At 42.5% G+C, this 21,008-nt stretch overlaps 2 protein-coding genes across 4 annotated transcripts in view; both read left to right on the top strand.

Annotated features, from left to right (window-relative positions):
• PDE11A (phosphodiesterase 11A) overlaps positions 1 to 14,780 on the top strand; it is a 108,391-nt gene extending 93,611 nt beyond the window's left edge. For 2 of the 3 annotated variants that reach the window (XM_063162196.1, XM_063162199.1), the window contains one exon: positions 9,635 to 10,058. In XM_063162196.1, the coding sequence (XP_063018266.1) occupies positions 9,635 to 9,796 (162 nt within the window). In that variant the 3' untranslated portion in view covers positions 9,797 to 10,058. Of the gene's footprint in view, positions 1 to 9,634 lie in introns of all 3 variants that reach the window. The other variant, XM_063162197.1, reaches the window with a different exon arrangement.
• A 1,017-nt stretch (positions 14,781 to 15,797) lies between these two features.
• On the top strand, positions 15,798 to 18,356 carry LOC134421369 (intraflagellar transport protein 70B-like). The gene has a single exon (XM_063162195.1). The coding sequence runs from the start codon at positions 15,831 to 15,833 to the stop codon at positions 17,829 to 17,831; it is 2,001 nt and encodes a 666-aa protein (XP_063018265.1). The 5' UTR covers positions 15,798 to 15,830; the 3' UTR covers positions 17,832 to 18,356.
• Positions 18,357 to 21,008: the final 2,652 nt, after the last annotated feature.

The raw sequence follows: 21,008 nt of genomic DNA, 5'->3' as shown, positions 1-21,008 counted from the left end.
CAGAAAATTTGAAGCATCCCACTGAAAATAAAACACTATGGCTTTGCTGACAGCTGTGTTCACACAGAGAAAGTATTCTGTACCTATTTATAAGCGTTTGTGTAACAGGAAACGGAATTTTGATCATTAAGACAAAATCACCCCTCTGACCCTCCAGTAAAGAGATGCTAAGAGTTTCAACTCTAACAGATTTCTCTTCTGGACTCTGTCATTCATGTCTTCCTAAGACAGGATCAGTCACAGATTTTTTTCCCAACTCAGATAAGATTTCTCTGTGGGGAGCACACAGAGTGGCAGAGTGAAGATCTTATTCTTTTAAATCATTATATTTCTCACAAACAACATCAAAGCTTCAGCGATTCACATCAAACAAAAGATGCTAACAGAAACCCAGCTCTGTTCAGGGCATTGTTAGGCAGAGACAGTAGCACTATGAATAGCAGGGCCAAAGGCCATGCACTCTGCTTCTGGGCAGATAAATACATAGTCAGGTAGTCAGTGACAATGACAGCAGCTATTTAAATTTAAGGGAGATGTCTTTGTGGAAGATAAAGCAGCTCATGGCTTTTACAACTTATGCGTGCCTGAGATTGCCCTGCTCACCTCTACCTTGGTGCTCCCTTGAACTGCTCCATTTTAGTGCTATTTTTAGAGCTATTCAAGATTTTCTTGGGTATTGAGAACCTCAAGCATATAACAGAATCTACAGAATTGAATTTGCATTACTCCATCCAGGATTCTGGGGGGAACCTGGGAAAAGTAGAAATATTCAGCCTAGCAAGTACTTTAAATGTTTTGAGTGAAATGTGGAGGAACAGATTCCTTCTTTATCACACTGTTTGAAGGACTTAGAAAGAAATTCAATCAATCTGTCTGCAACTCCAGGAGTTCTGATATGCCTGCCTTTGTATAGAAGATAATGTCTGGCCTTGTAATTAAATCTATTTGTTGTCTATGATAATGTAGCTGCAAAAGCCTATATTCTGCTTGTAAACTTGGATTAAATGCACAGGGTGGCTGGCATAAGTGGTAGAGCCTCTATGAAGCACACTAAAAATGCACAGAAGTCTTTAACAGTTATGGCTTTCTGTGTTTTAACTTCTCTGCTTCAAGAGTTGACTTTGACACTTGAATTGGAAGTACATACACACACCGTGATTTTTCTTTTTTCCAAAGGTATATACTCTACTTGAAATGATTAGACAGGAGATTAATTCTCCTTCTCAGAGAACGTTAAAATGTGTTCTTCAACAATCATGCTTACACTGCTATATCCTGATGCAGCCCTTCCTCAGTTAGCACTCCTATCCCTTTCCCTCCATCCTTCAATTACAGTTTTGCATGATGAAATAACTGTATAAGAAATTCAGGGTTTGCACCTCTCCTCTGAGAAGCCCTGCCTGTCCAGAATGGACTGTAGGCATGGCTTAGTCCTTACCCAGGCAAGAGTCACTGCATGCAGCCAACACGATGACTTCTTCCTTCAGTTGTTTCTGTTCTGTCTATACAATTAGAAAAGCTTCTAAATTTTTCAAACCGAATTTTTTTATCTGTATGAACATTTTGGAAATGGTTTTCCACTATTCACCCATACCTGGGATTGTTGATACAAAAGTCAGGGCACTGCTCTTATATTTTAAGTTAGCAACTAGTCAGGGGGCAGAGAACTCACCAGCTGTTCACCATGCACCTATATGGACAGTCCACGAAACACGTTCTTAAGTTATCAAGTGTTTTAACAACAACAAAAACAAAAACAAAAAACTCAGGACCAAGCTGTTTGGAAAGATCTGTTCAATGGAAGCAATTTGATCAGCTCTGTGAGCCAGCTTTTCCTTTGTACCATGTTGAAGGAAGAGGAAGATAACTTTTAATAGATTCTAAAGAACACCATAAAGATGCACTCTTTTGGCAGGGCTTATTTCTGACCTTTGATTTGGACACAGAGAGTGGGAGATAAAGCATTTGTGCTTCCTGAGAGCACCTGGATGACAAGGAATAGTTAGGCACATCAGCCTGGGATGCAGTTTGTCATACCAGGGACTGAGGCAGATCAAACAGATGTTGGCAGATCAAATTAGTCTCCCTCCCTGATGAAATCCAGTGGGTAATATTATCCAAGGAAGAGCAGGTGCAACATATTTTGCTGTGTTTGTAAGAAATTTGCTTCAGAGGAAACTTAATCAGGCCAAATGCCAGGGGGGGAAGTTGGTAGCTAAGGATTATGTTAGGAATAAGGGTTTGGCCCACAGAAAAGAGGTTTTTGGCACAGTAGAAGGATCTCTTTGTAGCCTTGAAGGAGGAACTTAAATAGGTTCAGCACTTTCCTTGCTTTGTTTCTTGTCTAGTGATGATGAATCTATGAGATTCATTCTATCCAGAATGAATTCTGTGGAACTTGCAGAAAACTCAGATATTATCCATGTATTAAAACTTCCGGTAACGGAACAAGCATTACCAAATAATTGTTCTTATCTATTGTCTTTATTCTAAGCTTTTGTCTGCTACTTTCCTACTAATAGAAAAGGTTAAGAAGGGCTATACAAGAAAGAAAAACTAGGAAAAGAAGAAAGAATTATTTTATTTGCAATTTCTATTTAAGTCTGTCACTATTTCACAGGAAAATATGGAGAAGTAGTTTTGGTGGTTTCAGAGCAAAGATTTTTTTGTCTGTGACTATCATGAACATCTTTCTTTTTTACAAAAGGTGCAAGGATCCTGATCCTCTTTTCCTGCTTCCTGAGAACAAGAAAGGTTTCATTTTGCCCTTGAAAATTAGAATAATATTTTTGCTATGGTTTTCATAACTTGGTGAGATAATTGATGCAACATTGTATTACAATCAACAATTTAAAGAATTTACAAGTTTGTCCAAAATGTTTAGAAGAGGCAGCAGAAAAGAGTACTTTTTTTTTCCTTCAGACAAGAATACTTCAGCTTACTTCTGAGTCATCTTATCCCAAAACAGTCTCAGCTGAAAGGGCAGTTCATCAACAAAGGTATTTGGGACAAGAGAGAAAAACAAACATTTCCCATTGACTCCAGTGAAGCTAAGCTTCACTAAAGGCTTTCACCCTAGTCTGAGAGAAAAATTGAATCATTCATAATATTATAATTTCTGTTGCTGTTTTACTTAGAATTATCTGCCCTATGTGTTGTGAAGGACATGGCAATCATGTATGGAAACTTATATAAAGGTCTGAGGAAGTAGACTGAAAAGTTGGCAAATAAGGTAGAAGAGACAGCCAATAGAGAGAACTCAAATTGTACAGCAAATCTGAAAGAAGATGAATGGATAATTTAACAGCCATTCAGTTTTCAAGAAAGACAAAGCACAAACTACATTGCATCAGAAAAGGACTAGAAATGATGATGGATGAAACACTTCAAGTAAGTGTCTAACACAACAGAATCACAGTTGCCTGCAGAATTCCCAGCTGAGGGTAAATTCAAAGAATTAAATCGGCATATGAGACTGATATGATTTGAAGAATTTTTCAAAATCCATTTAATAGCAAGGCAGAAGACATTGATCAGCTACTTGGTTAAAATGTTGAAAGCAAAGGCGTTAGAAATATTCTGTCTCTGGCATGCTTCAGATGTAGAATCAAAACCATGAACAGCAGAATTAAATAAGAAGTTGTTTATGAAATAATAACTCTTCCAAGCAAACCCTTGATTTCATGAAATTGTAATGAACAACAGATGAATCCTTTGCAACTGTAGCAATACATCAGCAGAGCTACTTCAGTTGGTCCCATTCCTTCAGAATCACCCTCCCTTTGGCTGCATAATGTGTGTGATATTGGTTGGAGCACATTTTGCTACCAGGAGCTCTGTACGTACTTTCTTCCCTGAAATACCCAGCACATTTTACCAATGGTTAATCTTAATTTATAATCATCCCTCTGTAGTTTACTTCCAAAGGAGTACAGTATTATTCTTGCCAGTGTACCATCACCAGAAAGAAGCTTAACATTAATTCACAGAGGAAGAGCAGAACGTTTGTGCATGTATTAGATCAGTTTCCAGTCACAACTGGCCTCCATCCACTAACAATTTTTAGAGAGAAGCTAAAAGAAACTCCTGTTTTCTACAAGGGAAATTAGTAATATATTCATTTCTCCTAATTACATTTTTAGGCATCAGAAAAAAATTCCCTGATAGAAATGAAAAAGTAATCCACTAATGCATTATGTATGTGATGACCTGGACCTTTCCTCATTAAGCCCTAAAAGGAATAAACAAAGTCCCCTTCAAACACAAGGAGATTGCAATAATGTTTTTTTCATGAACTCAACCCCCTCACAAATACTGTATGTTTTTGAAGAACATAATGATTAAATACAGTCCTGAATCAGTAGGGCAAATAATTAATTCATATACACACACAGTCAAGGGTTCATAGAAGTTAATCCCTATATCTTCTCTGTATCATTCTCTGTATGTATTTGTCTTCTGTGTTCTACTATGGAAGGTAGAATTCTAGCAATGTTTTTGGGTTTAGTATATGGACATATATTCAGAAATGCTTTTGGGTTTTCTAAACAACGTCCACAAATTATTTGTATTATGAAGATAAAATCTGTGGATGACTGCAGCACAGGTTCCCTTTTATCTGAACTAATCTGAAGTTCAAGGACTTTCAGATAGATGGCTCACCTTTGGCCTATGTATTCTCATGTGAAAGCCACTTCAGCAAAACTCAGGAGTCCAATTCAGCCTTGCTGTAACTGGTCATGACTCTCTTGACTTCAACAATGCTTCATATGCTTACACTGAGTCTGAATTTATCCCCATGGCTTCTCGGTCACTGGCCCTCCCTTCCAACTAAGAAACTGCCTACATAATAAAAGTGATTCATTAGAAAGCACTGGGTTCCAAAGTAGAGTGAACACTGAGACCTATAACTTTTTTATATGTGCTCAGTCATAAAAATGAATTTATATGGTCTTATTCCATAAACTCACTTTACAAATATTAGCCCCGCAACCATACTTTCATGAGCTGTAATCTTGTCAAAGCTCGTAAGTTAAGCAAGGTCAGAACTGGTCAATATTTGGATGAGAATCTCTGGCAGGGAGGGGGCAAAAAGAAAAGTCATGCAGTGTTTGTAAGTTAGGGCATATTGTGCCCCTCTTTAAAAAGATTTGGTACTAGTCTTATAATACAAGAAAATTTGGTATTTGCTTTAGCAATAAGTTTAGCCTCTGACCACAGCTGTGCTGCATCTAGGCAGTTTCACTAATATCCTTGCCCAGAGATAAAGGTAATGTAGCAGATGAAGTCTTCTTCCCCCCACACCCCACTTCAACCCAGAAAGTTGGCACCCAGAGGAAGAAACAAATGCCTCCAGTGCTCCCCATCACCCTCTCTCTTAAAGGGGTTTGTTTTTACTACTACTGTTTCCGCATTCTATATACTTTATCTACCAAAATATACATCTCTATACACAAGGAAAGAAAGAGAAGAAAAACCAAGCCACTCTGCCCTCCTTACCTTCTCCCATAAATAACTTCCTCTGAGTATCTTATGCTCTTTCCCATTTGTGCTCTTCCTTCAGGCAGCCCTGCCCCTCTCCCAGGTGCGCACAATGTAGTGCTGAAGTGCCGTTAACATTTTCTTGTGCTGAGGAGTTTATAGATAAGCAGAGCTATACTTTGGGAAAGAATGCTGTGGGCAGAGTAGTACACAGTCCCAAAGGACATCTAAATAATTGAAGGTGCTAAGAAAAAGACACTGCTATACAGCAACTTTCTGACAAACAGCTTAGTCACACATCTAAGGTAATACATGGATGCAGAAGGGAACTGCAAACCCCTCTGGCTTTTCCTAATGCTGGAGCAGGCAGAGCCTCCCCCACGTTTTATCACTCTGCAGCTAAACAGCTTTTACAGTAAAGGGGCTGGAATGGGGAAGGTCACCAATCCTGTACCCATTGCTGTGCACAAGGCACTGCAGTGCACCTGCAAGTGGGCAGTGAGGTCCCAGGGGAGGCAGGAACTGCCCCAGGCAGGGCTCCCTGTCCCCAGCCTGCCCATGGCACCAAGCAGGGATAGAACAGGGTGTTCCTGCACCTACTGAGGCTAGGTGGTGGTATCCCATGTCAGACAGCTGGTGAAGACCCAGCCTTTTCCTAGGAAGGCAAGTAATAAATAAGGCATTAAGAACCTAGATACCAAATTAGACAGATCATGAGCAAAGCTGTTTGTAAGAGGCATGCATCAAAAACAGTAGCATGGAGGAGCAGTACATCAAGGGGTTCTCATTCAGTAAAACAGAAAGCAAAAACGGCAGCCAGGAGGTGGAAAACCCTGACAAGGCTACAGCCAAATAAACTTAAAGAGCTTTGGGAATAAATTGGTGGTTTAATCCGGATCAGGAACAGGTGCAATGAATGTAATTCAGTAAATGGTGCAGACCCTGCCAGAAGGGAGAGAAATGTGTTGCTTTTGAGATAATTTCCCAGAAGCTTCATAAAAGCAAATTGATTACTGGAGTTTAATAATTAAAACAGGGCCAGATATATAGTAATCAAATGAGTTTTTAATTACATCTCAAGAAGAAATAAAATCCAATTTGTGCACTTTGTATCAGAGAAGCCCTACTGAAATGCTTTGGTGGCTGGAAAAAATAAAATAAAAGCTAATTTCTATAGGAATTATAGTAGTCAGTTTAATTAAAAGACTAGATCAGAATGAAAAAATCCCAAAGTGAAAGGATACTAAATACAGATGCAGTGGTTCAAACATCAAATCAATGTCTGAATAAAGACATTTTATAGACCAAGTACAAAATCTGCACTGTCAAGTATCACTAAGCTAAATTAATGTGTAACAAAATAAAGTTTCTTAGAATTACACTATATATTTTGTACGTATTCCATTGAATTAATTGCTGGTGCGATGGTAAAAATTAATATCAAAGACATGGTTTATTCTTTCTTAAATACTCCTTATAATCTGTTTCATCAAAGTTAATGTTAGTAGTTAACCATTCTTGTTATTTACCTGGTACCCTCTGTTGCACCTGGGTTATTGGACTCTAATGTCCGCTTAGATCTATATTTCGAAGAAATAGATGTGTATTTACTTGCAGATTTAAAATGAGTTTACAGCTCATAGGATAACAGCAATTACCACAGAACTGTGGGGGCGCTTCCTGAATCTATCCCCAGCCTACTTGGGCTCCTGGTCCCTGCTGCAGTCAATGCAAAGCTAATTGCTGCGAGCACCTCGAGCACTCGCAGCCATCCTGGCACAGTCCGTGACAGGGCTGCCTCCTGCCATAAGCCACGGCAGATGCCAGTGCCTGGAGGGACAGGCACAGCAGGAGGTCATGCCCAGACCTCTGCAATTGCTCCCTGGAACTAGGCTGGAAAACATCACAGTCTTGTGGTCAGCCTTGGCAAAAAAGCAAGGTTACAGAGAGGACACAGACATAGTCGAGAGCTGCACAGCCACACTGACACAGAGTCTGCAGTCCCAGTGAGCTCCATCTTCTCTGTGCTGCCTGCAGCTGCTATAGGTTCCTGGGTATAGTGCATATATATAGTGTATATAGTATATATACTATATATGGAGAGAGAGAGAGAGAGAAAATATAGTATATATGTGTATACATATACATTTATACATATATATATATATATATGTATATATACACACACACATACATACACATACAGGAACAGCCTGTACGGCTGTTTTGTGCAGAACATCTTTGGGCTTACAGAGGTTTGAAGCATACCAGTTTTTAAAGACTGATTTAACCAGCAGGCTGCTTGCTTATATGTATTTCTTATTATTAATTGATTTGATTTTTTTTTAAATTAAATATGTATATTGGAAAAAGACTTCACAAAAACTTTTTGAAGGTACTGGTTGTGCACAGAAAGGATCTGTCTGATATGTTGCTATCAAGGGCTGAGTATCACGTGCTTTCTCTAGACACTGAGCCGGCAGTGGTAATGCAGGTGCTAATGGTAATGGCAGTGAGCTTTTCAGATACTCTCAGCTGTTTATAATACATTACTGTCCCTCTGTTTTAGACTCTGCCAAATCAGGTTTAAGGAATATACAACAGTCTGAAATAAACATATACAAATGCAGAGTTGTGAGGCATGGAAATGAGAAAGTTGAAAATCCTTATCTATTCTATAAAATGAATGACCATCCGCAGCAAGCAATGCTGTAGGGGGCAGAGGCTGCAGTGAACCCTGCCTCTTACCCCAGGCCCAAGACTGCAAAATTATCTGCCCAATCTGGGCCATATTCTAAGGAAATAATTTTGAAGTGGATTTGATTCAAGTTCCAGCTTCTTCCTCATGATGTGATTTTTCGTAAATGCTGAGCATTCATATTTCCTTCCGAACTCAACTGAAATTGCAAGTTTTCAGCACGTCTTAAAATCAGGCCATTAACCCTTAATTATCATATAATAGCTCAATTAAAAATCTACCAAGACTTGTTTCAAGCCAAGCTCCCATGGCTTGCAAGCCAGCTATAAAAAAAATCCAGTTCTTTAGTGTTGTCTGGGCTCTGGGGACCATTTAAAGCAGCTCCTGTTAACCCTGCTATTTAAAGCAAAACCTGATCAACTGCAAAGGTACCTGCTCCCCCTTTCTTTTCATTTTCTTATCATTTTCTGCACTTCTAGAAGAGCAACTTTTTCTATCTTCTTTGTCCTTTTTGGTTTTTAATCTGGCACCAATCCTTTCTTTCCAATGACAAATACATAGTTTCCATGCTATAGGAGAAAGCATGCTGCCCAGCTCTCAGCAAAAGCCACTGCTTGCTAACCAGAAAAGCTCCAAAAGAACACTCTCTGTCCTGAGAGGACACATTACCTGACCACTTGGGAGGCAAGTGGTTAACCCATTCCTGACATCCAGTGCTGCTGTTAATTTCTGTCTCTTTAATATAGATACAAAACCAAGTGAAGTACTTGTGGTCTTTGAACATAAGCAGGTGATATTAAAGGGGAAGGTAAAATAACCTGTAGCAAAAGTGTGCAGGAATTCCATAATTCGGGGATATATTCAAAGCCAGATGAAACCAGATTAAAGATTCTTACTGGCCTCTGTGACCTTTGGACTGGATATGTAGAGAAGAGGTGATTTCAGTGCAACCTCAAAGAAAACTCATTCATATTTCTTTAATTTGAGCACACAGTAATTGTTTTTTCTGCCAGCTTGGGAAAGCACAGTACTGTTGTGGTTTAGTCATCTATAGGAAAAAAGAATCGAGCACTAGGAAGATTATTTCAGCTTTGTCCAGCTTGTCATCCAGCCAGTGGACCTTCCTGCTCATAGATGCCATAGCTGGCAGCCTCAGGCACTTGGGGATCCCTCAAAAGGACTATCTTTAAGGATTGCAAGAAAGCTAAAGTAGTTGAGCGGCATCTCTGCCATCTTTTGTGCCTTTTTCTACATTTTTGTGGATTAAAGACTTATGTAAAACAAGTCAGATAGTTAAAGAGAACTAAATGGGGACAATAAATTTACCCCCACAGGTATTTACAGATGGGAGTGAGGAGAATAGGGGCGTAGTGCAGATTAAACTCTTTTTTTCCCCCTGCTATGCCATGGATATACTGTATTTTTTCTCTCATCCTCTTTTTAATCTTCTTCCAGTGTCTAGTGAAGCTGAATGTGAAACTGAAGCCTATGCTGGACTCCGTGGCAGTAAATAGAGGTAAATGGGAGGAGCTGCACCAGAAAAGACTTCCTTCTCAGGCAGCATCCTTGTCCTCCTTTTCCTCTAGCTTCACCACGTCCCTCAAAGACATAAACTAAGCCTGCAAATATCAGTGTCACTTTACAATAAGAGCTGTCTGAAAGGTTTTCATATGCTTAGACCCACCATTTTTTAAGAAATGCTTTCCCAGACATGCCTAATTGATGGGATATTATCTTGATGGCAGCACAGTTTGCTTTTCCTGGAAGGCTTAGTGGGACTGAACGGAAGCCTGCAGTGGGATTGCGCTGGGGTCTGGAGCGACACGCAACACCAAACAGAAGAAGCGTTCACTCAGCTCCACCACTTTCAACTGCTGCTGTAAAAATCTGTAAAGCTGACAACAGACTGAAATATAAGAACTCACAGCTTAATAAAATTAATAATACAGAGCCAGGACTGGGATGCAAGCTGGCCAATTCATATGCAAGGAGCTGCAGAAAACAGAATAGTGTGTAATTACATTGTTGTTTTGCATCTCTTCAGTACATGTTATGAATCAATTATGCCTGCTTTTGTGATGTTCCTCTCTTACTCTCCCTCCTCTTTTATGCCTGAATGTTCTGAAAAGCCTGCTTTGTATTCTGAAGAAGTATTTTTTTACAACAAAGCTTCTTAGTGATTGATCAGGGCCTTTAGAATTGCCTACCTTTGCTACACTTAAAAACAAACTTTATTATCTTTAAAAACACCGAGCTGTCCCTTCTTCCCTGAGAAATTCATATTAACACTGCAGCAAATTTTTCAGCAAGAGAAGTTTGCATAAAGGCAAAATATTGCATGGTAATTTTAGAGTGGTTTTTTTTTTCTTTTCAAAAATGCTCTTATAACACATTCTTTTTTTTTAATTATAGTGTTGCCTAAGGAAAAGATAAATGGGTTTTTTTTTTTTAATAGAATAAAAATAAAAAAGGAAATCTGTTGCTTTGTGCTTCAGGTTTATATTACATTGAAAAGCAGAACATGGATAAGCCTTTCTAGTATAATTTCCAGTAGAAATTAGTATTTTGAAATGGTAGAGATGTAGAATATCATCACACTGGACCACCCCTCTCTTGCAGTTCTTTCAGTACAATTTCAAATGCTATTACTACAGCTAGCACAGCACTAGTCAAGGCTCACATGTTGACACCCATGGTAAAGGTGTCCCTAAAAATCTAATCAAATACGATAGATCACAAAACCAAACGTCTCTCTGTGATGACTCTAGTATTACCTGAAAGTTGGTCTCCTTCCATTAGTGCCAAGATCACTAATGCAGCAAACCTGTGATCTGTGATTTGAGGGTGTTTTCTCTGCTGCATGACCAGGCACAAGAGGAGTCATGTTGCAGTGCTTATGAGTGCCCATTCATAGTGCAAAAAAAAAAAGCCTTTGTACTTCATGAAAAATGGGATTCTAAATATAGGGTTGTCTGGCAGCAGAAATTAAAGCTGAATTCAGCTTAGTTTTACACCTGTGCCAAACTCCATTTACTTAAGTGGAATTATCTTGAACTCACAGCAGCTTAATGGAAATCAGAACCTGGCCCAGCTGACCAGATGCTAAAAGAGCTTTTCTCCTTTCTAAGGAAACTGAGTTGTTATAGCCTTAGAAAAGCTGACTACATCAAACAGAAACAACAGATCTGCTGATCCTTTCTTTAAAAGAAACACAACGAACTAAAAATGCTCTGTGCTTCTAATGGTGTGTAGGACAATAGCTAGAAATTCAGTAGCATTGTGAACCAATCTGTTAGGGCACAACTAAACCACATCACTGTCTAGCAGAAGGAAGCAGGGAAAGAGCAGAAATGCAAACTGCACAGCAGTGAGTACATACACCAAATGGAACTGTTTCTGTGTTCTTTTACCACTTCTTTCTTCTCTGAATAAAGCCAGAGCAGTTTAGTAAGCAGCAAGCCATACAAACCTGCAACACGTACTTTATGGGAAAAACAGCTACTAGGAACCAACAGAACTGCTGGCAGGTACACACAGCTTTCCTAAATTTTGATATGGCATACTGCTAAGTGTAACTTAATTTATAATGCATACCCTGTGGCCTCCCCGAAGGTTGAGTCTCCCCTCATTTCCTCTCCTTTTATTGGCTTCAGTGCACTGTTGCCCATGGCAACACCCACTGCCAGGGATGGGGACTCGCAGCACCGCAGCCTGACACACAGCTGAAGCCCTAACAATGTCAACCATCAATCAAGTGACTGTTTGTAATTGCCTCCATCTATTTCTCCTGTCTTTTGGTATCTTTGCCATTGTGGGTCAAAATTCAGAAACTGCTGACTAATGTTATGGTTCTGTGCCTCCATCACAAGGAAGAAAATGAGAGCACACGGCTTGATCTTATCAGATTGTTCTCAGGAAAAATGAAGCAACCCTACTGAAACTGGGGGGCCCAGCAGTGCATCTCAGAACAGCATTCAGTCTCTGAAAGTCATCTAGCTCAATCTTAAAAAAACCAACCAACTAAACAAACAAAAACCTTATCTCCTTTTTTAAGACTTAGCTTAGGAAACAGCAAAAAACCAAAAAAAAAAAGTGAGAAAAAGATGATTCTTTGTTGAAGCATGTAGTATATTAAAGAAACATATTTCAAGTCTATTATAAGATTAGTGGAAACATTTTTTAGCTACTTCTTATAAACTTGATGATCAGAAATTGTATCTGCTTTTTATTATTTCTGATAGGGAAACACTTTCCCAGTATTTCAGTCAGTTCTGCCAAACTCTCTGAAATATGCACAAGAGACGCGATTGTGTAGGTTATTTAATCTCATTCTCTGTCTTTTACTTGCTTACCTGCCTGCTGAACAAGGAGAGATTAAAAAAAAAAAAACCCAAAACATTGAAATCAGCCTAATTCTGTGAATGCACATAAAACACGGGTCCACAAGAGGCAAGGACAAACCAGGAGAGCTTGTGGAGAACATAGCTGTTAGCCAGGACAGGGCTGCTTGGCCTTTCCCTTGAGATGCCCAGCACATCAGCAAAAGAAAAATCACCATTTCTTTGTCCCAGCTGTAAGTGGAAATCCAGCCATGAATGAGGCCTCTAGCATTTACAATTTCAGTGCTGAAATGTGATGGGCACATGGATTGTCCAGCGAACACCCAGAGGTGCTTAAGGTTGGTTGTGGCAATGCCCTTTTTTCTAGGTGCCCCACTGACTCCTCCCAACTGCTGCCTGAATTCAGTCAGGTTTCTAGGCCATGAACTACAGGCCTTAAAGTCTCACAAGAGCCAGGCAGCAGCCTTGGTTTTGTCACCAGAAAATGCTCATATCTTCATCCCCATCCTCAAAGGTAGTTCAGGCCAAATGGTAATTTTGCTTAGGATTCCCACCTGTGAAACTACTTACCAAAATCACCCTTTCCTCACAAAAAAATGAAACCCAAATAAAACAATCATTTAAAAAAACCTACCATAAATGTTCTACCATTGCAAAAGCTAATCAGGAATTAACTAGACAATCAAATCCTGCTTGATTTTGAGCAGGCTTCTGAACTGCAGGTGCATCTGCCCCACCAGCTGGTGGTGAGTAACAAGGGTGGGCTTGTCTCCTGCCTTCTGCCAAAGCCTTTCATGTGCTCAGCAAGGAGACAAGGATGCCCACTGGGCACAGCCCCAGTTTTGGCTTCACTCCTGAGGGGGCCATGGGCCAGACAGGCTTTGGTGGAAGAGCTCAGGTCTTGTATGTGCACTCCCTTGGACTAAAGTGCTCCCCTGCAACACGACAATGTGACCCCACCAGAAAACTGAACACTCTTTGAGGCAAGGAGCACCTGGGGTAGAGGCTCCCCAGTGGTTCACACAGAAGAACCTCCCAAGAACAAGATGTCCAAAAGGTGTCTTTGGCCATAAGTTGAGTGGTGCAACCAGCCTGGACCTACAGACAAATCAGAACAGCTTCACAATGTGATGGAGATGCAGACTCTGCTTGTCAGGACGTGGTTTTGCTCCTGCTCCGAAGCAGAGCCGCACCAGGTCAGCAGCAGTCACTCACTGGGGTTTAAAGTGGCAGCCTCATGTGGCAGGCAGGCACAGAACTCCCCACACAGCTCTGTCTCAGCCAGCCCTTAGGACATGCAGGGCCAGGGGTCTTGCCAAGAAGGTCATTGTGTGTTTTGTAACCACAGTGTACACAGGTATGTTTCTAGCTCAGGTATCTCTTCAGATGGTGTCCTTGGTACAGCAGCTGCATTTCTCTGGTCTGGTGACTTTGCTAATTGCACCTTCTTAGAGAGCACTGCAATCTCATAATGTGCCTGTAGTTACCAGCAAAGCCAATACTAGTACTCACAAATTGTTTTTGAAAACTGCAACCAGCAGTGCCTAATGTGATTTGTGATGTTTAGATTAATTCATTCTCATGGAAAAACAGGAGTGTTTCAGTCTACAGGCCAAATACTTATTTTCCCTTTATAAAATCAAACCAGTTTTAGTTCCTGATAAGTCATTTGTGCATTGTGTGAAAGTTTAAAACAGGTTTATTTCAAAGATACATAAAACATACTAACAGGTGCTTCAATGCCTAGAGTGTTATGGGCAAGAAAGAGAGAACAAGAAGGTTTTTTTAATGGCTGTTTCAAAGGAAGAGTTTTCAAAGAGTAAAATCATGGGAATGGTTTCTAACATAGCAATGAAGTGAGATGTATGAGATGCCCCAGAGATTCCTGTTGCCGGTCGCTGGAATGTACCACTGTTGGAATACATCCTATATATTGCTTGTTACCTTTTCTTTCTTGGATTACTTTGTATTTAATTATGAATTCTTAAGCATGTAGGCCATTACATCCTACAGTTTTGTGGGGAATACGCCTGTGGGAGACAGCTGACAAATGCACAGAAATACCATGTGTCTGTTCTAAGGCAAGTGAATCCCAGATACTTGCAAAATGTGTAACTTAAAAGATTTCTGCATCAGTTTTCTTTTTTTTTTTTTTTTAATCTTAAAACTGTTACTGTTTTGCTAAGTAGATCAAACTAGGCTGATTCAGCTTTCAAAGCATGCTTTTGAAATTAGCAGCTTGGGTTTACTTAGGCTTTAAAAAGATAAATAATTTTAACAGCTTACTATGATTTTCTTTTATTATTATTATTACTTTTCTTTGAAACTTGTTGGTATCAGCCAGAGCTGTATCTACTGATTACTGAATCACACACATAGAAGATCCTGAAAACATGCAGACTCAGTGGCCCAGATATGATTTCTGACACACAGCCTTGCAGCACTCATTCCTGGGGGCAAACCAAACTCCTTCCCTGGGTATGCTTGGCATTAGTCTGGAATAAGCAGAAGCCAGATCTGCCTGGTGACTCTAAGGGAGCTATTCACATGCACAGAAATTACACAGATTATACAGTCTGTGCTCTAGAGTATCTCTACATACTCTACTAGTATGGTCAGTAAAAATAACATGGGGGGAAAGAAGTCTTGCCAAAGCACTGTTACATTGTTGAATAAAAGTTGGAAGTGATTTTCTCTAGTTTTGAAAGTTGCAGGAAAGCTGTCGGATTGTGCCAATGTACAACACACTTGCTGCCACCTACCAGCCTTAACCAACTTTGGATCTTAAAGGGCTCTAAAGGGGATGTTTCATGTGGGCTAAGCCCAAGACAGAGGTTAAATGGCTCCTGCCCTGGGCTATGTGTTTAGCTTAGAGCCTGCTTTTACACCACTTACTATTCTAAACTATTACACAGCGTTTAGAAATACAGGAGCTTTTTACTCTTTATTACTCCCGGCTGCACGAGATGCCGAAATGAGGAAAACATTCTGGCGCAGGCGGCGACTTCAGGAGGCCCCAGCTCTTTGCGGCAGTTCGGAACCGGCACTGAACACGCGGTGTGAGCGCTCGGGCAGGGGCGCAGGGGGGGGAGCAGAGGAGGGCGGGCAGAGGCAGAGGCAGAGGACGCGGCTCCGCTGCCGGCACCAGCTGCCAGTGGCGGCAGGGCGGCCGGTCGGGCCCGGGCAGGGCGATGGCCGCCGCTTCCGGGGCACCGCCTGCCTGCACGGGAGCACTTCCGCCCCGGCCGCGCCGTTGCCATGGCAGCGATGGCGCCGCTTCCGCCGCCGCCGAGGCAGCGCCGGGGCCGGCCATGGAGGCCGCGCCGGTGCCCGAGGGGCAGCACACCGCCGTGGTGTACGGGCTCATCGCCAGCGGGCGCTTCGCGGAGGCGGTGTCGCTGCTGAACCGCGGGCTGCAGAAGAGCTGCCGCTCCCGGGGCTGCCTCTCGCTGCTGGGCTACTGCCACTACCAGCTGCAGGAGTTCGCGGCGGCGGCCGAGTGCTACGAGCAGCTGGTGGCGCTGCACCCGCAGCTGCTCCCGTACCGCCTGTGCCACGCGCAGGCCCTCTACAAGGCCGGGCTGTTCGCCGAGGCCCTGCGCGTCGCCAGCCCGCTGCTGGACGTGCCCGCCTTCCACCGCCGGGCCCTGCGCCTCCAGGCCGCCGTCCACTACGCCCAGGGCGACCTCCCGGCGGCACAGAGCCTGGTGGAGGAGGAGCTCGCCGCCGCTGCCGATGGCGGCTCCGGAGCGGCCGAGGACCCGTCGGAACGGGCCGATGCCGAGGTCAACCTGGGCTGCCTGCTGTACCGGCAGGGCCGGCACGAAGAGGCCAGCGGCAAGTTTGCCAGCGCCATGCAAGTGCTGGGCTACTGCCCGGAGCTGTCCTACAACATGGCGCTGTGCTCCTACGCGGCCAAGCAGTACCACGCTGCCCTCAAGTACATATCCGACATCATCAAGCGCGGCATCCACCAGCACCCGGAGCTCAACGTGGGCATGACCACCGAGGGCATCGACGTGCGCAGCGTGGGCAACACGCTGCTCCTGCACCGCACGGCCCTGGTGGAGGCCTTCAACCTCAAGGCGGCCATCGAGTACCAGCTGCGCAACGTGCGGGCGGCGCAGGAGGCACTCACGGATATGCCACCGAGGGCCGAGGAGGAGCTGGATCCCGTCACGCTGCACAACCAGGCGCTCATGAACATGGACAGCCAGCCCACTGATGGGTTTGGGAAGCTGCAGTTTCTTCTCCTGCAGAACCCTTGTCCGCCAGAAACTTTTGGTAACTTGCTGCTTCTCTATTGCAAGCATCAATACTATGACCTGGCAGCTGATGTGCTGGCAGAGAATGCCCATCTGACGTACAAACTGCTCACACCTTATCTGTACAACTTCTTGGATGCCATTATTACTTGTCAAACTGCCCCTGAGGAGGCTTTCCACAAGCTAGATGACTCAGCAGGAACAATGACTGAACAGCTGAGAAAACTCACAAAACAGGTACAAGAAGCTAGGCAAAATTGGGATGATGAAGCTCTAAAAAAGGCAATTAATGAATATGATGAGATTCTGGATAAATATATACCTGTCTTGATGGCCCAGGCAAAGATTTACTGGGACATGAAGAACTACACAATGGTAGAAAAGATCTTCCACAAATCAGTGGAGTTCTGCAAGGAACACGAGGTGTGGAAGCTCAATGTGGCTCACGTGCTCTTCATGCAGGAGAACAAGTATAAAGAGGCTATCAGCTTCTATGAGCCAATAGTTAAAAAGCACTACGACAACATTCTCGATGTCAGTGCCATTGTGTTAGCAAACCTCTGCGTCTCCTACATCCTGACAAGCCAGAATGAGGATGCAGAGGAACTAATGAGGAAGATTGAGAAGGCAGAAGAGCAGCTGTCTTATGAATACCCTGATAAAAACACCTACCATCTTTGCATTGTCAATCTAGTCATTGGTACCCTGTACTGTGTGAAGGGAAACTACGACTTTGGTATTTCAAGGATCATTAAAAGCCTGGAGCCCTATAACAAAAAGCTGAGCACGGACACGTGGTACTACGCTAAGCGGTGTTTCCTGTCCTTGCTGGAGAACATGTCCAAGCACATGATCATGCTGCGGGACAGCGCCATCCAGGAGTGCCTGCAGTTTCTGAAGCAGTGTGAACAGTATGGAAGAAACATCCCAGCTGTCATTGAGCAACCTCTGGAAGAGAGTGGGATGCACAATGGGAAAAACACAGTCACCTATGAAGCCAGGCTTTTGAGGGCACTGATGTATAAGATCACTGGGTGGGCTGAGTAAATGTTGTTATCATACAGCAGAAATGAGAACTTTGTTCTTTTCTTGTGCTTGTGAGGTAATGCTAACCCTCACAAAAATCCCTAAGGATTTTTTGCTGTATTTTAACAATGTTCAGTAGAAAATAGAATATTTTCATGAAATTAAGCTGTACCAGACAACTAGGAGCATTCTCAGTAACCAGTCACGTTAAATACAACTTCAGATGTGTTGACCAGGAATGTCATTATAGAAATACCATAGAGTTTTCACCCATAAGATACTCTATCCTTCTTAATATTTTATCCTTCTTAAAATTAGAGCAAGTTTCTTTTCATTGGTTGACATTTGAACAAACTTGTTATCTGTCTCTTCTAGGATAGAATTTGAAGAAGCTGTTGTTTTAATTCTCTAATTTGTGTCTATGTGTGAAACATTTCTTTCTTCTGCTTTTTGTAAGGTATTTTTGATATGTTGCAGATCATGTCAATAGTCTATTTAAACACAAGAAATGGCTTTATATTAAAAAATCCGTTCTACAAACATAAACATTTCCTTTTGCTGACTCATTAATAATGCATGAGTGTTCTAGCAAATTCTATAACTAATACAGGGACCAGGAATGAAGCCTTCCAAGAAGGCTCTATTAGGATGATACCTCAGTGTAGATCTGCCTTTGAAATAAAATTTGTTATGACAACTGGCTTGCGAGACACTGCTCAGTGCTGCCCTCAGAGTCCCAGTGCCCACACCATCTGGGTGGCAGCTGTTGCCCTGAAAACCTGTTCAGTAGCAAGGGCTTACTTAGTAATTCAGTCCTCTGTGTGCAGCCCCTCCAATCCAAATACTATTCTTAAAACAGTCTCTGGTAAGAGACCTGTGAATGTGAAATTATATTCTTTAAGAAAAACCCATTGTAACTTCCATTTCATGCAAGGCTTACAACCTGTACCCTTGGGTGGAAGAAATCTGCTTCTCTTTCCTTCTTGTGTTACACTCTTCCTGCACCTCTCAACACTTCTCCAAAACCCTGTTTATTTGCTTAATTCCTTTACTTGGCATTTCCTTCACCCTGGCATCAGTCAGTGTATTTTTTCAACAGTCTTCCCATCCCTTTTCAAACATATGTGTTCAACACTGAAGTGTGACCAAAATGCTTTCCAGTGCTTTTATGCAGTCTGGTTCTCTCCTCCATGGCTGCTCCCCTTTTTGTGTATTCTGCCCTTTGAAGCAATGTGTGCGTTGAAGTTTTTAAAATAAGGATCAAAAATCTTTGGCTTTAACTCACTTGCTTACCTTTGATACTGGCTCCCTGAAGAGCTGTCCTGAGGGGATATTTGAATCAGTCTGCATGTCCCTCAGAATCCAGTTTCTATGCCCCGGTTTACCTGAGAAGAAAGAGAACAGCATTTTTGAAGTTTTGAAGCTATTACAAAGGAATAGAATAATTAATCCTTCCAGAGATTTAATGTATATAGGAACTGCACAGTTCTACAGCCACTTCAACACAGAGAAAGTCAACTCTTGTCTGCTGGGGGAGAAACCTGTCAGGGCTGAGCAGCAAATTAAAATAAAATTTAACAGTGTTAAGAATGGAAAAATGTTCTAGAGAGACTAGAGAGCAAGCAGGAGATGCAGCAAGGTGTCCTAGAGAGGCCTCCATAGCTCATCACTAGGCCATTAAGCCCTGATTACTGTGATATTAAATATTTCCCACAACTGTTTCCCCATGGGGAGGAGACCTGTGATTTCAAATTTTGTTCACCTCCATGAAGCACAGCAGCAGGCTGTAAAGCATGTCTCTAATTTACTGTGCAATTGTATTATATATTATGCAGCATAAACAGCATGACCTTTAAAAAAAAGTTTTTTAAAAGTCACACCACATAACAGTGTCTGAAGTGCACTAACAGGCAATGCCCTTTCTTTAATATTCATTGTGTGTTTTCTGTAAAAGTCACTGGACATTTAAAAAAAATTCAGTTTGCAGATTCGTGCCCCTGCAAATGCTGAATGCCCTCTAATGGAGAGCAGTTCAGACACTGATATGCTCTTGGTTTCCCATCCAGCCAGAGTGTGGCTTTCCTGAGGGCACTGGTGCCAGGCTTTGCAGCCCCAAGTGCCTCATCGCTTGCTTGCCCCCCGTGCCCCCAGGCTGCACCGCGAATGGGCAGCTGTGGCACCGGCTCTGGCACACGCTGCCCGCTGCAGCCAAGGCACCGCCCCGCAGGCTGGCAGGGACATGAGCCACGCTCCCAATGGAAACGTCCCCAGAAAAGGCTGCGGAGTTCTGTAAGCCGTGGCTGTTTCAGAAGATACGGCTAGAGGGCAGTCGGCATGCCTGGAATTTGCTTCATCCTCTTACATCACAACAGTGCCAAGAGCAGCATTTTTCCTGTTCTTCCCTTTTCCTGCTGTTTTTATGTGCTTTTCTTCAGGGAGTATGCTGTGCCCACAGACAAGACAGGGCTTCTGAGCAGATTGGGTGATGCTGAACACAAGGACCTCAAAGTGGCCTCTGCTGCAGAAAGAAGAGGGAGAAATGACAGAGCTGAGGTACAACAGGAGGAGGAGGCCTGGGACAGGCACTTCCTCCTCTGCTGCATCGAGAGATGCCTCTGCATGGAGTCTCCTCAGCATTCCAGCAGCATTTGCCACCCTGTCCACCATGGCCTCTTCCTCAGCAGCAGCACCCAACCTTCCCATGGCAGTGACATGCTGGGGCAGACACCTCACCCTCGTTTTGTCCTGGAGAGCTGCCTGCCCACACGCTCTGTGCCCAGAAGAACTGGGGCCTGTGCTCATGTGGCTGACATCTTTGCGGTGTAGGACTGTTGCTTCCTCCAGTGGCAAGCACATGTTTATAGCATCTCCCACTGCAGAGCACTTTGGTCATGAAAAATATATAAATGTTACAACTGCTTTTATTACCATCTTTATACCACATTTAATGCTATCACTATGTGACTTACACACAAAATACATTTTTAAAGGAAAGCATATACATTTTTATTTACAGAGGAAGGAATACAGCAAGTAACAGTTTATGCTCCCTATACATATAGTAAAATCTGCCTAAATTAATGCCTTAAAGCCAGCAGAGTCCTTTTGTTCCAAAAAACTATCAAAAACACTACCCAGAAACATCTGACCATATTTACAGGGCCTGCAATGGGCAAACAGCTGCAGATAAGCTCAGAT

Source organism: Melospiza melodia, chromosome 8 (assembly GCF_035770615.1).
Source record: "Melospiza melodia melodia isolate bMelMel2 chromosome 8, bMelMel2.pri, whole genome shotgun sequence".
In the NCBI taxonomy this organism is placed as follows: Eukaryota; Metazoa; Chordata; class Aves; order Passeriformes; family Passerellidae; genus Melospiza; species Melospiza melodia.
Note: the sequence above shows the minus strand (reverse complement) of the source record. Positions and strands in the feature narration are given on the sequence as shown.

Bases quoted from the DNA above. Each gene is read 5' to 3' on its own strand.
- LOC134421369 (XM_063162195.1), top strand. From the start codon at position 15,831: ATGGAGGCCGCGCCGGTGCCCGAGGGGCAGCACACCGCCGTGGTGTAC.